The sequence below is a fragment of the Sciurus vulgaris genome (assembly GCF_902686455.1).
Source record: "Sciurus vulgaris genome assembly, chromosome: 3".
NCBI lineage: Eukaryota > Metazoa > Chordata > Mammalia > Rodentia > Sciuridae > Sciurus > Sciurus vulgaris.
This window is the reverse complement of record NC_136463.1, coordinates 135,539,768-135,557,724: the sequence shown is the minus strand read 5'-3', so window position 1 is coordinate 135,557,724 and position 17,957 is coordinate 135,539,768. Positions and strand designations below refer to the sequence as shown.

The 17,957-nt window shown below is 34.2% G+C and overlaps 1 protein-coding gene across 3 annotated transcripts in view; it reads left to right on the top strand.

The window, feature by feature from the left end:
- Positions 1 to 17,957, top strand: part of PDE1A (phosphodiesterase 1A) — a 363,460-nt gene that overhangs the window by 93,129 nt on the left and 252,374 nt on the right. The window contains exon 1 of one of the 3 annotated variants that reach the window (XM_079134555.1): positions 3,267 to 3,715. The exons of the other annotated variants lie outside the window; for them this stretch is intronic. Coding sequence (XP_078990681.1) covers positions 3,663 to 3,715 — 53 coding nt within the window. The 5' untranslated portion in view covers positions 3,267 to 3,662. Of the gene's footprint in view, positions 1 to 3,266; positions 3,716 to 17,957 lie in introns of those variants that run through there. 3 annotated transcript variants of the gene reach the window in all.

The window sequence follows — 17,957 nt, the reverse complement described above, 5'->3', positions numbered from 1 at the left end:
CATTTGATGAACATGTTGTATATATTTTAGTTATATTGAGGTCTATGTACTTCTCTGGGGCAGTATCACATGTACCTTTATTTCATCCTTCATGTGTGATGTGTCAGCAAAATTAAAGATTGGGAATGAAGTTTAGTGTATACAATACTCTAATCATACTGAAGGATAGCTTTAACCTTGGTGGAAGATGGAGAGGAAAAGGGAAAAAAGCAGGTTTAAAAAAATTGACAATATATATGTATATACTGATAAAAGCTAAAATGACATCTAATCCTTTCTTACATTTCCTTTTCCCTCCTTCACTTAATTTAAAACACCTTTAATGTATAACTTGTGACATTGTGTTAAACTGTGCTGAAAACAAGAACACACACTTGATCTTAGACTGAGACTTGGCTAAACTTCTGTGGTTAAAGAGACAACCTGTAGATATATTCATTTTCTGTCCCTTGGGTAGCATATCAACTGATCTTTCTGCCATTGAATGCTTTGTCACTTGCATATTAGAAACAGAGCCAGAGAACAAGCAGTAACAATAGAGAGAAAGAAAAACTCACCCATTTTTCATGACGATTGAGAGAAAAATACCATGACTCTTGTAGTATACTTTTGGTTTGAGAAGTTATATGCGTTGGTCCAGATATTTCATCACACAAAATGAGATATTTAAGATAGATATATTGGTGTGTTTCAACTGAGTGTTTTAATAAATTAACTTAAATATTTGCTGATCACCTATTATGATGGTATTTATTGGTGCTGAGTGGGTTTGGGATGTATGTGAGCGTGTGTGTATACATTTGAGGTATATGTGTGTGTGTGTGTGTGTATGTGTGAGAGAGAAAAAAAGTGTTAGACAGTCAGGCTGCATTTGTTTTACCATATCAGGAAAATATAAACACCATTTCTGACGTCTGTTTCCAGAAAAACAAAACTTTTCATAATAAATTACACTTAGTCCACTTTATAACAGAATTAGCCTGGTTATTTAAGCCATAAATTTTAGCATTTTGCATAGCACAGTTGTGTTAATGTAGGAAATTATTTTTGTACCTGAAGCGACAATAGTAAGGTCTTTTCATCTTATTGAGCACCATGTTAAAACTAAGTCAGTAAAGGAAATTTTCTTCCTAATATCCAATTTAAGTACTCTTTCAGAAAAAGCTAATAAAAAAATTTTTAGGTACACATTTTTCTTTGTTGTAAATGGATATTTGTAGGTTTTTTTCATTTTTTTTAAGTATTAAGATTGGGGTTAAATAGGGTTTATTGTATATGTGACTTTTAACTTGTCTCCCTTAATCACTTAAGAGAAAAAATATATAAATCTATCACAAGGAAGATCTTATGGATTTCCTATGATTGATTTAACAACTTTTGGATTCTTCAGTTGATAATCAAGTCTTTGAACTTCAAGTTTGACTGTACATTTGCTTGATGTTTGAACTGCACCTTGGCTAGTTTATAGGTATTTGTGTTGAGTTTCTTCTAACATATTTATGAAAAAATTATCTTGCATTTTTAATTTAAAAGTAGAAAAAATAATTTTTAAAGTTTTTGGGATAATTCTCTTGTACTGTCCCTCAGGAGGAATAATAGTAAGGAATAATAGTAAGATAGGTAATCCATGACCACAGAAATTGAATGCTCTTCACAAATGCAAAAAAATCTTTCAAGAAAACTGCACAATGTGTTACTTATACACCTTCCTACATAACAAAGAAAGCCACAGTGAGTTTGGAAGTAGGTAGTCTCCATAATTAATTATAGAACATGTGTAAATTTGTGATTAGATTCTTACTGATAATGATGGAAACACTGATTTAGATATCACTATATAAATAAATATATTCATTAATATATGTAATAAAATTATTTAAATTTATGACTACAGAGTATATGTGTAATTTTTGGAGTATCAGATATCATAATTTCCATGTTAGGTAATTTGCAAGAAGCAAACTAATCATATTTAGAAATAAAATGATGGTACCATAAGAGCTAGAAAAGAACCATAAAATTCAATTAATATTATAACTTCAGTTTATACTCAAGGAAACTGGAATTCAGACAGATCAAGAAATTTGCCCACAGTGGCCCAGCATGTTCACGATAGAACTAGAACTAGAACCCATTTATTTTATTATTAGTTCAGTGCTCTCAGACTACATTTCCTCCTCTGGATTAGAACTTCTTGATAAAGACAGTAATTTATTTGTTATTCTCTCCTTCTTTGTCTGTCCTCTGGGAAGAAAATCAAAAGGTATTCTTGCTCCTCCAGAAGTATTTGGAGAGTGCAAAGGACTACATGCACTCTCCAAATACTTGTTTGTGACTTTTGATTCTTAATTTTCTGGCTCATTCAGCTAAAGGCATGTGTGTTACTCATCTTTCCCCCTTTATTACATGTATATTTTTAAAGTATTTTAATCATGCTTTGAGACGGTTGTGTTACTACATACCAAATCTCTGGCCTGGAATCTTATGACATTATTGATTGAGCAGGAACTTTGTTAGCCATCAGGAAAGTCTTCAAAACAAGATTTGTTGAAAAATGAGAATTCACATTATCTGTAACTAGAATAAGAGTTCCTACAGTGTAATCTAAGTCTTCTAAATAAAACAATTGTAAATGTAATTTATTTTCAGCTGTTTATACATTATCTTTTATACCTGCTTGACTTTCCTTTGATTTTTATAAATTCAAATTCCATCATTAATAAAATCTTGGACTCTCAGGCTGTTTAGGGGATGTGTGTGTGTGTGTGTGTGTGTGTGTGTGTGTGTGTGTGTTTTCATTTCTTTTTCTGCAGTACTTCCTCTTAGTTCGAAAGCCTCATTTGGGTACAGACATCTAGGTACAATGTCACCAACAGAATTGAGCAAGTTTTGTTTTTCTAACTTCTGTAGCCCTGGCAAGCCTCACATGGGCTTCTATCAGGGAAATGGCATCTTCAACTTGAGCCAAGTGTAGGTTATTAGGTTACAAGTGCCAAAAATGATGAGCCGTCTCCACACTTCATCCAGCATGAATAAAAGCAAGATTGTAAAATAATTATAATCTCTTGAAGCAGAGCCAGCCCTGCAACCCGAGCCCATCTTTCTTCATTAATTTGTATACAGTTCTTATTTTAACAGGACAAACTTTCAGAGGGTACTCACATGGGACTGCTGAACCAGCTGTACAACTTTTATTTTGAAGAAAAGAAGTTGAGCCTCAGAACAGGCTGTTTTAAAGACAGGGAGGGACTTATCCTTTCCGAGCTTGACCAGCATGTGGAAGGAGCGCTCTCATGGCTGCAATAACTTAGGGAGCTCCTACCTGGGTGACACTTGGGGTAGGCAGTTTTCTGTTTGTTTTGTTCTGTTTCCGAGGGCCCAGTGTGCTCCTCTTGCCCGTATCAACGTGACTCTTGGTGGTTTTTGCACACCCTGCTCTGTGGGGGAGTGCCCCAACGTGCCTGTCTTATGTGGCCTCTATGGACACACTGCTCAGCTGGCAGAGAGCAGGGAAGTTTTCTCCCAGCACCCAAAAAGAGAAAGAGGAAACCACTTTTTCCTTCTGGGCTCCTTGCAGCACAATAGATCAGGATAAGCTTCCACATTCCCTCCCTGGATTTTCTGGAGTGGTTTCCAGGAAGAAGTTCAACCTTCACCTTTAAATGGATGACCACGTCACAATCAGGAAGAAACATCTCCACAGACCCATCTTTAGGTGAGTAATGCTAGTCCCAGGTGGCTCAAGGGCTCTCAGGAACAATCCTTCCTCTCCTTCATCCTTAACTTGTGGATTTGCACAGTAAGGTACAGCAAAACAATGAAGAATGCCTGAAGTTTAACTTCGTTCATGCTGAAGGAGTCCTTTTATTTTCTATTTTCTGGAACTCTGTACTCAAGTTCTTATCAATTCCTCAAAATATATTTTAAAAACATCTTAACTAGTCAAGTACATGAGTGACATTGCACTGGAAAAACTTTTGGAACATTATGCAATCCCTCACAGCTTCTGAGGGCTATGGCACAGCCCTCCGAATAGGAAATGTTGTGCTTGGTTCTTTCAACTGATTACACTCAAGGGCTGCGTTTTAGTGCTGTAAATGCTACATCTTTCTGAAGTAATGTGTTGTGAGGTAAATTTGAATTTGAAAGCCACTGTTCTAGAGTGCCCATTTTGTAGCTCGTTCAGGAATATCAGATCAACAGTTAAGGAAATAATGGGGCAATAGGAAAAATTATACACTGTGGGGAAAATCTGTGGCCAGGCAAGATGTGAATACAGCATAATGGATTGAGTTAACGTTTTATTTGGGAGGAAGGGACACTCTCTGTGGGAGTAGAAACTTCTCCATTGATTCTTTAAGCTTGATTTGTTAGCTTATGTACTTTTAATAATTTTAAAGTAGCTAGAAAATTAACACAATGATTTCTTTTAAAAAAGTATTTTTAAAAGAAAGAATTATGTATCAGTTTTAGGGCTTTTCCTAAGGTAACATTCTAAACATACAGAGATACTAAACTTTATTAATAGAGAGTGTTAAAGTCAAGTTGCAAGCTGTTGATCTAGAATTAAATACAGAATAATAAAGTGTATGGATGGAATTCCTGGCATTCCATGGTTATTACACGATGAATAAGAGTGGACTTTAAGGACTATAATTATGTTAAGTATGACCACTTTTTATGTATTAAGAATTATTACAATATTACTAATAGAAACAACATACTTTTGTAATGCTTAAGACAGGGCTAGTGCAAATCTGTTTTAAATACTTCTTTTGACCCTAAATTATATTTAAGTTCATATATTCACTTTTTATGCTCTTTTATTCAGGACTGGGGATATAAACCTGGGCATCATGCTAAATCCATACAATGGATTTAATATCACCATCTCTATCTACTTATGTATGTATTTGTAAATGCTATGTGGCAATTGCAGTAAATAATAACAATAAAAAAAATCCAAAACAGCAGCCCAAATGTGAATTCACCTGACAAATTTCCTCAAAAGTTCTCCCAATCCTAGGTAATTAATCTTTACTTTTCCCAAGTGCACATGTGATTTCAAAAAGGCATAATAGTTGCACTGATGAGTTCAAATTCAACTTCAATAAGATACCACTCAAACAGCACCCATAGCAGTTAGGGAAGGCAAGGTGTTGGATAAAAACAGGTCACCTAGCCATCACTGCTGATGTATTATCTCATTGGGGAGTGCTCAGGATTGAGGCAAGTGCTCTTCATGTCAAACCCACACCTAGTCCTGACGAATTGTATGCTTAGGTGCTACTTGCAGGTGGATTGCAACCTAACTACAGTTTTACATGGTGGTTGATTTTGATGTAAAGAACAGATCCTTTGTGAAAGTTGAGATTGTTTGCCCAGATAACTAGAATGAAATTTAGCAGATTAAAATGATCACTTCATGATAACTGGTGATCTAAAAGAGAAAAAGTAGCTACCAAAAAGGTCATACTTTCATCCAGAAAACTGTTTAAAACAAGTATAGAAATGGGTCCCTAATTGAAAGCAGCTAGATGTGGGAATTGGGGATTTATTGGTCAGCTGGCACCTTGACAATTGGCACTGGTTTGATCAGGGCTTGATGGGGATAAGGGAAAAGAAAAGTGGATTCAAATAATTAGGCACAATTCCTCAGAGAAAGTTTTGGCTGATATTCAGTAAAATACAGCCTTGACTTCCTGATAGCTAGTTGTACTCTTTGGCAAGCTGGTAAGTGCCTTTGGTACTTTTGCCCCTTTGCATGCCTCATTTCATTTTCTTTGTTAGATTTCTTGACAAGTATCTTGTCTCCTTGGCTATCCTGAACAGCCCAGTGACTCACATTGAGACATCTTTCTCAGTCTTGACTTTTCTGGTCAGAGACCCATTTAGCAGACCTTTCCTTCTTATGATGTCCTTGTCTGGGCTGCAGTTCCTAAGGGATTTGCACATTGGTTATCAAATCTACTTGCTTAGCAAATGCTTGTGCTAGTGAAGTCAGTTACAAAGTTAACAGAAATTTTGCGGAAAAAAAAAAAAAAAAACTTTGTTGTTTATAAACAATTCATTTAAATGTCAATCCTTAAAACAGATCAGCCCAGGGATTTTTGTTTAGAGATATCTTAATTTTGATACCATTCCAGCTTTCTCTTTATAAGCTGTTTTTTCCTCTAATTGACCCCCATAATTTTATTTCAACTCATTTTGCATTCTTTGAGGGACTTTGAGCCCACTAGACATATCATCTAGTACTTACCTAAATAAATATGGTACCATCAGATGATGGGTCACAAAAAAGATAATAGTGTCCTGGTAGAGCAGATCTCAGGAATAATTAATTTTGATATCTAAATGACCTGAGAGAGAAGAGAGCAAGGAGTTTATTTATTTTTAAAAACTAATTAAGATCATCCAAAAACATAACTTCCCTAAATTTCAGAAAGTAAAATTCATCCCGCAAGTGGAAAAAGGAAGCTGAGAGTTTTGGAGTAGATGGTGTTCATTTAAATTCCATGGCTGGATAAGATACCAAGAAGACTGGGAGGAATCTGACATTGTTCAGATCCAGTATCTAAGAATGTCTGGGCCTCCTACAAAAAAGATTCCCAGATCATCTCACATAGTTAGTTATCAATCTATTTTTAAAACATCTTCCTTGGACATTTTAAATATGTATTTTCACATCATGTCTGTAAGGCAAGGAACAAAGGCACAGTTCCTTTAATCACTAAGCAAGGAGCTTATATCATCTTTCTTATGCATATCATGCAGAACTTTGGGATCAATGAGACTGCTCAGCCCTGAGCAGTTATAAATAGTATCTCCTGAACACATTTTATAGCTTTTTCTGAAAATGCTCTTATAGCTTAGGCTTGTCTGTATGAGTCTCCTTTTACTCAAGAGAAACACTGAAAGTTTTATCATTTTCTAGGAAGAAAATACATCCCCAAAAGTATATTAATATGTTTTTCAACCAACAATTCTAAATTCTGACCCTCAGCATTTATAATCAAGTTAAATAGACCCTTAAAATCCAAAGTGTAAACCAACACTTAGTATTAAATGCTTTGTATGGACACATGACTTCAGGCTTTTAAAAACTTCCTTTTTTATATTACCAAAGAACTTTATCTCTGGCAATTTCAATAATTTATCTTTATGCAAACAAGTCATCACTTTATGTTTTAATATGATTTAGCAAATTCAAATGAAGAACCATAATGTAACTTCAGTAAAATTATTAATGAAGATATTTCAATCTTACTGTATACTCATATTGCTTAGTAAGTTTTCTACATACACAAGCCATAAATCAACCTTAGATTGTGATATCAAGAAAAATCTATTTCTCCTACAAAAAAATTGCACCTGTAAAAAAGACTTTTCATCTCAATTTCATTTCAATGAAGAGTTGTCTGGGATTTGCTGTAATGATCTCCTCCAATTTGATTTGATATTTCATTTTTTTCAATTTTATTATATGTGTACCCTTTCCCATTTGTTGCTTCAAATCTTTCTAGAAGTAAGGAGTGAAAAAAATGAACTTAAAAAATAAATTGAAATGATTTTACAGGCTAAATTTTATTTAGTGTTCTTTGGAACCAAAACCTTTTGAACTTTTTCAGTGCTCAAAAGTTATTTTTGTGGTGATTTTCCATTAGAAGTAACATGAAAAAGTCACAAGTAATATCAAACTATGCAAATGGTTCTTCATTAGCCCTAGCATTGAGAACTGGTCTATTAATCTGGGCTCTGAGACACTAAAGTGTAATGCTGCCAGAGCCCAAGACTAATGAAAATCACATTGGGATCTCCACGTCATTTAGTACATGCTGTTTCTTTTCTTTATGTGTTTTCAAAGTTTTATTTTTACAAGTATCTGTTAGTGGTGGAATTCAGAGTGTGTTTTTGGCAGACATATTCCCTTCACATAGAAATGTAGAAAGCAGTAGAATGGAATAAGAAAGACTAGGAAAAGATCTTAATTTTGTTTGTGGGCCTACTGGGGGCGGTTAGTGGGCTATTGTGCTGTCTGAATTCTCATTTCAAGCTTTGGGATTTATTATTTATACAGGACTAGAATAAACCATGTTATACAATTATCATAAATATTATATATTTAAAATCATAAACCTTTCAGAGTGTAATGGTTTTTGTCTATTCCCACCTTAGCTCAGTGTATTAACATCAGTGTCAAAGTTAAGCCAGAAGTTGCTAACATGCAAATACAAAACCATATTTCAGATTTTTACACAGGAATAAAGAGGAACACCTGACTGAGTACTCTAATAGTGCTTTAGGAATAATTTTTAAAAATCTGAACAAATAATATAAAAAATAAAATTCACTTGAAAATGTAAAGAAATCAGAATATGTTATAGCATTTTTGTTTTGTATTTATGATACCCTTTGATTTAAGCCTCTGTAACAACATCCTCTCATCAGAAGTATATGCTTTCGACAGAAAACAAATGGTACAAATTCATCCAAGTGAAAAGAAAGTAGATAGAAAAGAGAAAAATAAGTGTGTGCTGACAAGGTGCTATAATACATAAATATCCCCTCTTTTTATGCAACAAGTTTTCTCATAGGAAGCTCTGTCAATCAATCTGAAATATAATGTAATTCTGTATTTATAAAAGTATTTTTTACTAGTGTTTCACTGTAAGATTGAATGAATTGGGAATTTGTTTAGTAAACAAAAGAGAAAAAGAAGGAATATTAATTTACCTGGTAGGGTAACATGGTCATTGGAAATTCAGTTAAAGAATTTTTTTTAAAAAAGTGAATGATGATTTTTATACAAGTGATGACTAATTGACAGAACAAAGCAATTATATTTATGCTATTCTTCCTTGTTGTTAAAGGAAAAATACATTTATAAAATGAATATAGGGTAACAGAGGTAAAGTTTATAATACTGTAAGGCATGATACTAATTAATAGAAGAATGCCTTTATTTTATAGCAGACATGTTTATTAAAAATTAATGTTTTCTGAGCTCAGGGTGTTACAGTGCTGCTGGTTGAAGCTCCTTTATGGTTTATAGCAAAATAAACAGACACAAATTGGTCTTTAAAATAAATCACAAAGGTCAATGCAAAACAAAAACACATTTGAACGTAAGGCAGGTAATGTTCATCATGAAAAGAGTTACAGATATCACTATACCTATTTATTTTCTAATTGCAATAAAAGTACCTCTATTTTAAGTGGTCATCATCAATTGGTAAACTAATTTGTTATACATTTTAATGTCAGGCAGTAAGAAATTTACTCCCTCCAGTATTATTTCATCCATAGTCAAGACAAATTTAACATTTCTCCAATAAATTTGCCATCGTATTAATACTAAAGAACTGCCTTTCATTGAATCCTTATTGTATTTGTAGACAAGTTACTTAACCACATAAAGAGGTATGAAATTGACAATTCATGATTTGGGATATAGAACCAGGAGCAGTGAGCAGATTGAAGCATGAGATAAAGTCTCTCTCACTCAAGAGCTAAGCCAACCTCATTGTCTAACTAGAGCAGGGTGGTGATATTATGTTTATTTGGGGTGTTGATATGATTTAGAAATGACTTTTCATAGATTGGGAATATCAGAAATGAGAAAAATCAAAATATGCAGGTACATGTTTAATAGTTTTATATCATCTGGAAATTTTTATATTTGGAGTAATCAGCTTTTTATGCACAGTGTTTAGAAAAGGAAGAAAGGAGAAAGGAAGGAGAAAAGAAAAGAAAAGGAGACAGAAAGAATTGGTCATACTCGTGTCTACTTACTTGAAAGATGACCTGTAGGTCCAAAGGGAGAGAATAGCTTTAAAGAAGTTTGTAGTATTTGTAAACTCGGTTTCTTCAGTTCTGTGACTGGACATAACATGGTTTTGACAGTTTGTTCTCATGGGAAAGCTTTCGTTTATTTATGTATTTGATTACGGTCACTCGGACATGAGCTCTAATTGAGGAAAATTCAACATTTCCTGAATTGGAGCTGCTGAAAGTGAATGGGCAAGTTAGTATAATTGAGGGAAACCATGATAATACTTCATATTTGTTATCTGTGGCATCCATGCCTGCTCTATCAAAGCCCTCCTTTTTGTTATGAAGGGGAAGGAGAAGTATTAGTTCTCAGTCAAAGTGATATTCATTTTTAGTATTTTGATGACTTCATACTTTGGTATTTTAGGATATAATTTTTAGAAGAATTTACTAAACAGCTATGTAAACATTAATTATATAGTTATTAACCAACTGTTCATAGGCATGGAAACTTTTGGGTTTTGATTATGGAAGTTACTTCAGCTTTAAAAATATTTGACTTAAAGATTAAAGAGTTCAAAACAAATTGATTAGAGATCAAAGGTAAGGAAAAACAATAGGGCTGTATCAGTACACCCAAAAGTGACAATTTTGCAAGACCTAATTGAGGAAGGAAAGAAAAATCCCAATAGACCAAGTCACTTCTAAATTACATCATCTAATCAAAATTTGGACAAGAGCAGAGAGATACTTGACAATCTGGGCCCACTTCTTTGTCAGAGAACTCCAATGAATGTTATGTTGCAAATGCTTAAACCCAAAACGATAGCTATGTTTCTGTGAAACATTGAAACAAAAAGGAGACCTGCTCGTTTCTAGGTCCACTTATCAAGCATTTGTTGTGCAGTCCAGTTGTTTTTGACTGCAAGATCCTGTGGCATTTTATCTACATCTTTTTATGGCACATATCCTTTCATTCTATCATAATTACTTGATAGAAGTGATTATATTCTCTCCCAACAGCCTCTAAAATTCCTGAGACTAGAATCAATATTTAATTCTTGTGTATTTCTCATAACTTTCAGGAGAATTTGTTTCATAAGTAAGCTTCAACCCAAGTCTTCAAGCTTAAATATCTACAGGGTTCAGTTTGTTATTAGAAATACGTGAAGTAGGATTTGTGAGGAACAGTGGTGATCAGAATCAAGAAGCATTTACTTTCTCATTTTTTAAAAATACTGAAAGACTAAACAAAATCCAGCTGCACACTGCTAGCTAGGGACCCTTGACATGAATGATAGGATAAGTAATTTATTTTGTTAGGTCCACACAGTGGTCATCTCTCTGTTTCCAGGGTGAATGACAGCTAGGAAAGATTTGCTGAGAATCCTGGCAGCTATGTCTAAGAGGATTGGATATTTGGTTCTTATTTCTAATATTTATCCATAATGAAAAAAACAAATATTCTCTACAGCTTACCTGTACTGGTTACTTATATATAATTTTGTAGCATTAAAAGAAAAGATAATACATGATTTTTGAATGAATAATTGCATGTGTGTTAACCTTGACTTTAACATATTCCAGTATCAGAAAAGTTAGCTCATTCCACCTTCGAACAACTTTCACTTGTTAAAGAATATTTTCTTAAATTGAAACTTGTCTTCCTACCAGTACAACTTTTTTTTTTTTCTGCTTAGTAGAACTGGAACAAGGGGGACCCATACTTTCAAAGGACAATTCTTCAAACAATGAAGACAAATGTATTAGCTTTGCTATTAAAACATATTTCCCAAATATAATGACTTAAAAGTATCTTAGTGGGTGATTGGGATGAGTGGTTCTGCTGGTCTGTGAAAAAGACTGGGGTGATCTCAGTGGGGCTTTCTTATGCACCTGGTCCAGTTGTGGGTTTGCTGTGGGCAGAGTGATAAGGGGGTTCCTTGATTTCAAGATAGCTTCCTTCCATTGTGTCTCTCAATGAGACTATCCTGCAGGCTAGCCTGGACAGGTCTCATTAAAGTTGTGGGAAGGGGAAGTGGAAACACTCTAAAACTCCAAGTCTGATTGAGTTAAGTTTCTACTGTCCTACTGGAAAAGTAAAAATGTTATAGGGCCCAACAGACTGGAGCAGGAGGACATTGTGCAACATAATATCATAAGACAGAGATACAGGGAAGCACATACAATTGTCAGTTAATGCAGTAAATATGCTCTGATGGTATGTGTGTGTTTTTCTGAGTATTCTTTAGTTCATCTATAGTTCATTCAGTCACTGAAGAGAGAGCATATAAATCAAAACTTTCTTTCATGTTGTAAAGTGGTCTGAGTGACCAGTGAGGACAGGAAACAAATATTAACAGAAGAGTGAGTGTCATGTGGCCTGTGGATCAAATGTGGTTCACCTGACTCCAGGGTCACAGCGTGCCTGAGATTCCTGGTTAAAAAGTTTTATTAATTTAGAAGGCTTACCCAATTGCCTAAAACACAAACTCTTACCCTGATAATGACTGCCCACATATCCTGGTTCCGTTTGGATAATTGATTTTCACCAAGTGTCATGCTAACACACTTGAGGAAATTGAATGTAATTTATTGTATAATATTTGGCAATTCAATCCCATTTATAGCTAATATCATAAAACAAAAAGGAAGCCTTGTAAATACTAATAATGAAATAAAGCCTCCTTGTGCATTTGAATTTGATTTGAGTCACACCCATAATGTATATTCTCTTGGGATTGAGGTTTATTATTTTTGAAAAATTATTTATTCTTTATGGGATAGATGTATGATAATGTTCTCTGTTACTGAATCTTCCCAAAACCACAATAATGGGTAAATATTTTTGTAAAAAGCAACAAATTATATAGCCTCTTTTGAATCAATGATTCACAAAATGAGTCTTTTTGCTATTGACATGAGAATGGCAGCTTACAGCATAAAAACAAAACCAAAAAAAGTTTTTGCAGTCCTAGACACAGAAATTCTGATTCACTAGTTCTGAGGTAGAAAGCTTTGGTGTGTATCTACAAGCTTTCCAGTTTATGCTGATCCAAAGCTAGATTTGGTACCCACAAATAAGTTTACAAAGCATATTATATATTACTTATACCATTAAATAATATAATTAAATAATTATAAGATAATTAAAATAAAATAAATAACATATTTAATGGTATATATTATTTAGTGGCATAAATAATATATAATTGATCCTAGGAATGGAAGAGCAGAGTAACATGGAAAATCTTTAATAATATCAACATCATTATTGGAAATAAAATTTTCTTTCCTTCTTTCCTTTTCTCATTAAAAAAAAATTGTTAGGTTCAGGGAATTTGTGAACATAAAGATAGTTAAATTTTCTCCTTTAAAAAGTATTAAGCTCCTTTTTCAAAGGATATAGTTCAATTAAGAACAGAAGCAAACTCTATAAATGCCAAAGCAGTGACTCTCAACACTGGTCATGTCTTGCCATCTCTGGGGAATTTTTAACAATCCCAATGTTCAGGTGCTATTTCAAACCTATTATATTAAAATCTCTGGGTGAGATCCAGGGGTCACTTTCTCTCAGACTCCCTGGTTTTCTAGTGTACAAACAAATTTGACAGTCATAGTCTTAAAGAGAAGCATATAGGATAAGCAGTGATAGAGTAGAACACTTGAGGGTGGCCTTCAAAGGGTGAGCAGGATTTTGAGAAGCAAGTGAAAGAAGGACAGTGCGTCTGGACAATGGTAGAACATGAGTAAAGCTTGGGAATATGAAAGTGCATGGAGTGTTTGGGAGAGTTTGGACTTGGGAGAATCCTGGCCAGCACAGAGTCATCCATCTCTCAATGGAGGGATGTGTGACTCAAAGTTTGGGTAAAGCTAGACAGTCCAGGGCCATGCTACTGAGATCTTATACGTATGTACTGTCACCTGCAAGGTCTAATGTCAAAAATGACAAATTCAATGAGCTGAACTCCTGAGTTCAGCATTTCCAAATTACCATTTTTTTCATAGAACATCATCCCCCTGAGATACTCTGAACAAAAGCATGACATAAGTTTGGTTAGTGCTGCTTATCATGCTCATTTATCTCTTAGGGAATTACAAAGTATATTAGAAGTTTACAAAGCATATTAGAAATTTTTCAGCAAAACTTGAGTTTTTTTTAAAACTTCTCAAAACCTTCCACTTATGCATAATCCTTATTAATATTCCTAGAAAGTAGTATTTCAAAGAAACACTAAGTTTCCCCCCCTAAATTTTCCCCAAATATACCTCCTTTGTTTTTTGGAAATCCATTTCCATACAACTCATATTTTTTCTTCCTTTAATCATTTTTTTTCTTATTTATATTATCTGGAAGATAGTCTGACCCCAAGAAATTTTTCCACAGTTAACATTTTTCATCTCCTCTAAGAGAAGCTAGCCAAACAAAGTTGCCTACTTGAGAGAATAATGTTTTATTACGTAACTGTGATGGTGTGAGTTTTAAAAAAGGAAGAAGAAATATTTTGAAAAGATTGAGAAACAATGAACAATGTCACATTATTGAAACAGCTGAGGGTAAATTAAGAAATAACAGATGGAAGTTCTGTGTGGATTATCACACCCAGGTGTCACTGCACATAAACTTGGCAGCATTTTACCTAGCTCTTGAGCTTTTCTCTTCATTTCATTCTGAAGAGATTTTTTTTAAAGCTTTACCCTAAAATTTATAATTAATGAAACATAGACAATTCAAAATTTGCAAGTAATGTGTTTTGAATAATGATTTTTTTTGTATAGAACCTAATGTGTTTTGAATAATGATAGTTTTGTTGTATAGAACCTTAAGAACAAAGCGATTGTATGATCTGCAATTACAGATTTTATCTTTATTAAAAACAACATTAGGAAACCTTAATGCATATGCCAGACCAGCAGTATGAGTCTCCTTGGAGGCCTGGTCCATTCTTTCTGGCCAAGGATAAGATTTGAATTTCCCAAAATACTTTTTTTAGCTACTCAGTATTGTTTAATACTTAATATTTCTCTTATAGAAGTGGAGAGAGGGTAAAAACTGAGCCAAAGTAAATTATCGCTGTCATATGATTTACTGTGATGAGTAGACAAACATAGATCTGACACGTCACATATGATGCACACATTAGGAATTTTAGGACATGAAGTACTGTCTCCAGAAGAAATAAAGGAGGGAAAAGAAAGATCAAGTTCAGGCAGTTACTTTGAAAGTGTTTCTAAACAGAAGAGATTTGTTGCTCTCAAAATATAAACAACATTTTCTTACGCAGCAGAAAGACCCTTGAGATGCTGAAGGATGTGGCTTCTAGGTTGTGTGAAACTAGAACAAGATTTCATTATGAATTTATTAGTAGACATGATTAAAATAATCTGAGAGTAGCCATCCTATTAATCTATATTGTAGGTATTGCTTTTCATAAATTTCCTAATATCCAAAATGCTAAATATTCACTTTTTAAAATTTAATGTAATTGAGGTCATTCTTTTTTGGGGGGGTACCAAGGATCAAACTCAGGGTCACTCTACCACTGAGCCACATCCCCAGCCCTATTTTGTATTTCATTTAGAGACAGGGTTTCACTGAGTTGCTTAGCATCTCACTTTTGCAGAGGCTGGCTTTGAACCCCAATTCCTCCTGTCTCAGCCTTCCAAATCACTGGGATTACAGGCATGTACCATGGCTCCTGGCAAGGTCATTCTTGAAGGCCATAAAATATTTTACTTCATTGAAAATTTTTTCTGAATTATACTAAGAATTTATTTTCTGAAAAGAAAAATCCTAAATCTGTTAGGCAAATAATATAATACCCTTATAAGGTCAATGTTTTCTTTAAGAATCAAATATTTAGAATATTTTATGTAGAAGAGTTGTAGAGATACAATTTGTTTAAAATGCTTGCCATTTCTAGTCTGTACCCATTAGTTCATGATGCTTGCTTTAATAATAATCTCCCCAAAATCAGCTAATTCAAAAATATGGAAAATCCTTCTGACCACATTCTGGGATCTGAACAGCTGTACTAAATTGACCTTTAAGTTAAACATTTTATTAAAATTCTTACTGATTCTTCTGTATCAGCTTTTAGATGAATTGATGTGGAAGTTGAGCCTCTAAAGTTGAATATTCAGATGATACTCACTAACTAAAAGTAATTTGTTCTGCTTTATCTTTCTTCTACCTACCAACACATTATTCCTCCCATGCCAGTTTAGCTTGTGGGCAATTTAAGCCTCCCTCCACCATTCAGTGGAAGCTATGTCGATGCAGCTGGTGAAGGGCCCTAACTTGCATTTAATTGTTTCTTCTCCTTTTTCTTCTCCTTCTATTTTTTTCTGATATAAATGTCGAGGTAACAATATGATGCTTCCCCTTTCCATTCCCTGCTGGCTTTTTTAAACTTTATCTTCTCCTTTGCCAGACATTAAAATGTCTAGTGTTTCTTATGTGAGATATTTGTTATATGCTCTGAAAACTAATGGTCGTGCCAATTAATATGTTGTTCTACCTCCATCTGTTCAATATTGGGGCATTTAAACAATAAGTAAATCTGAGTGGACAGCAGCCTTAGGACTCCCAGGAGGAGTGCTGTTTCTGAATTTTTCCCTTTAAGAGCAGGATTCTCAGGGAAGATCTGGAATTCCATATTGAAGACTCAGAGTAGAATGCTTAGGTGATATTTCCATAACTTATTGAGTTGGTCGGACATGTCCCTTCTGAAATAATTTTCCCTTATATTTTTGGCTTCAAGTAACAATTCAATCTCTTTTCTATTCATTAGTCTTTAAAATGTCTACTTCATTTCTTCAATTTCTTCTTATTAACTTCTCCAGTCCCTTACAAAGATGTCTCTTCTCATAATCTCAACTATCTTCTGTTAAGGAATTCCTAAATTGACATTTGAAGTTCTCACCTCTGTCCTAAGCAACATTTTGCATTTCTTCCTATGTCTTAGACATGACCACCTGATGAGCTCCTGTTATATGATACTGTTCTATCCAGAGAGATTCATAACTAATACCTACTGTTCTGTAAGAATAAATTTCAAAGAATATGTGTAAATATTCCTGCAAACTTTGTACCTTGAAATGCTCCATGAGACTTAATAGTTCACACCCACAGTATCACACTCAAACATAAACACACAAATGTATATATTCACAGCAAAACAATAGGATTCCCCAGAATTTTATATTTATGCTCAGTGAAAATATTTGAGAGAGGGGCTGGGGTTGTGAGTCAGTGGTAGAGTGCTTGCCTAGCATGTGTGAGGCACTGGGTTTGATTCTCAGCACCACATACAAATAAATGAATAAAATAAAGGTTTATCAACATCTAAAATAACTTAAAAATATTTGAGGGAAATATAATATTTAGGGTTTTCTTAAGTGTTGGGGGAATTTCCTTTATGTTAAATCTCTATAAAAATACCAAAGACTCCAGTTAACAATTGTTTGAGAAATATTGCTTGGAGAAGCAGCTTAACACGGCTGCTTTGAGCCTCTTTGTTGATAGCTATGAAAGAAAACAAAAAACATTTCCCTGTATTTCTAATCCTCTTTTCATTTAGACTTGGAATCCCAGTGTGGATGCCTCTTCACTTCTTGTCTTCTCTAAAAAAACAATTGTCCAGTTCTTTCAATTATGTTCTTAGAAAATTCCTTGTTTCTCCTTTCTTTGTGCCTCTTCACATCAAAGCCTTTTACCCTCTCATCTAAAATCTTACATTTTGCAAAATGGGCTTCTAATCCCCAGCCCCCTTTTCACAGTTCCTTGGTTCTAGAGTTAGCAAATTAGACACTTAGGTTTTGCCATGGTTTCAGCACTTATGTAATTTGCAATGACTCTTCATTTCTTCCAAGCAAAGCTGATTCTTCTGGCATTCCTAACCCTTTATACCTACTCTCCATCTACCTCATCTCTTTCCTCCTTTCACAACTCCTGTGCTAAAATCATTCTGGATGACTCACTGTTCCCTAGGACCTGTTTGGGCTCCCCCTTGTCTACTTTGCTTCCTCTGCTTCAGTGCTGCTCCTTAACTCCTGTCTGAACTACTTTCTGTCTTTGTACATGCTCAAGTCTTAGTTCAGATGCTTAATGTTCTGAGATTCTTCTGGCTAAATGAGCTCCCCCCCCCTCTTATTTTTTGGGGCTTTAATGGCAATAGTACTTT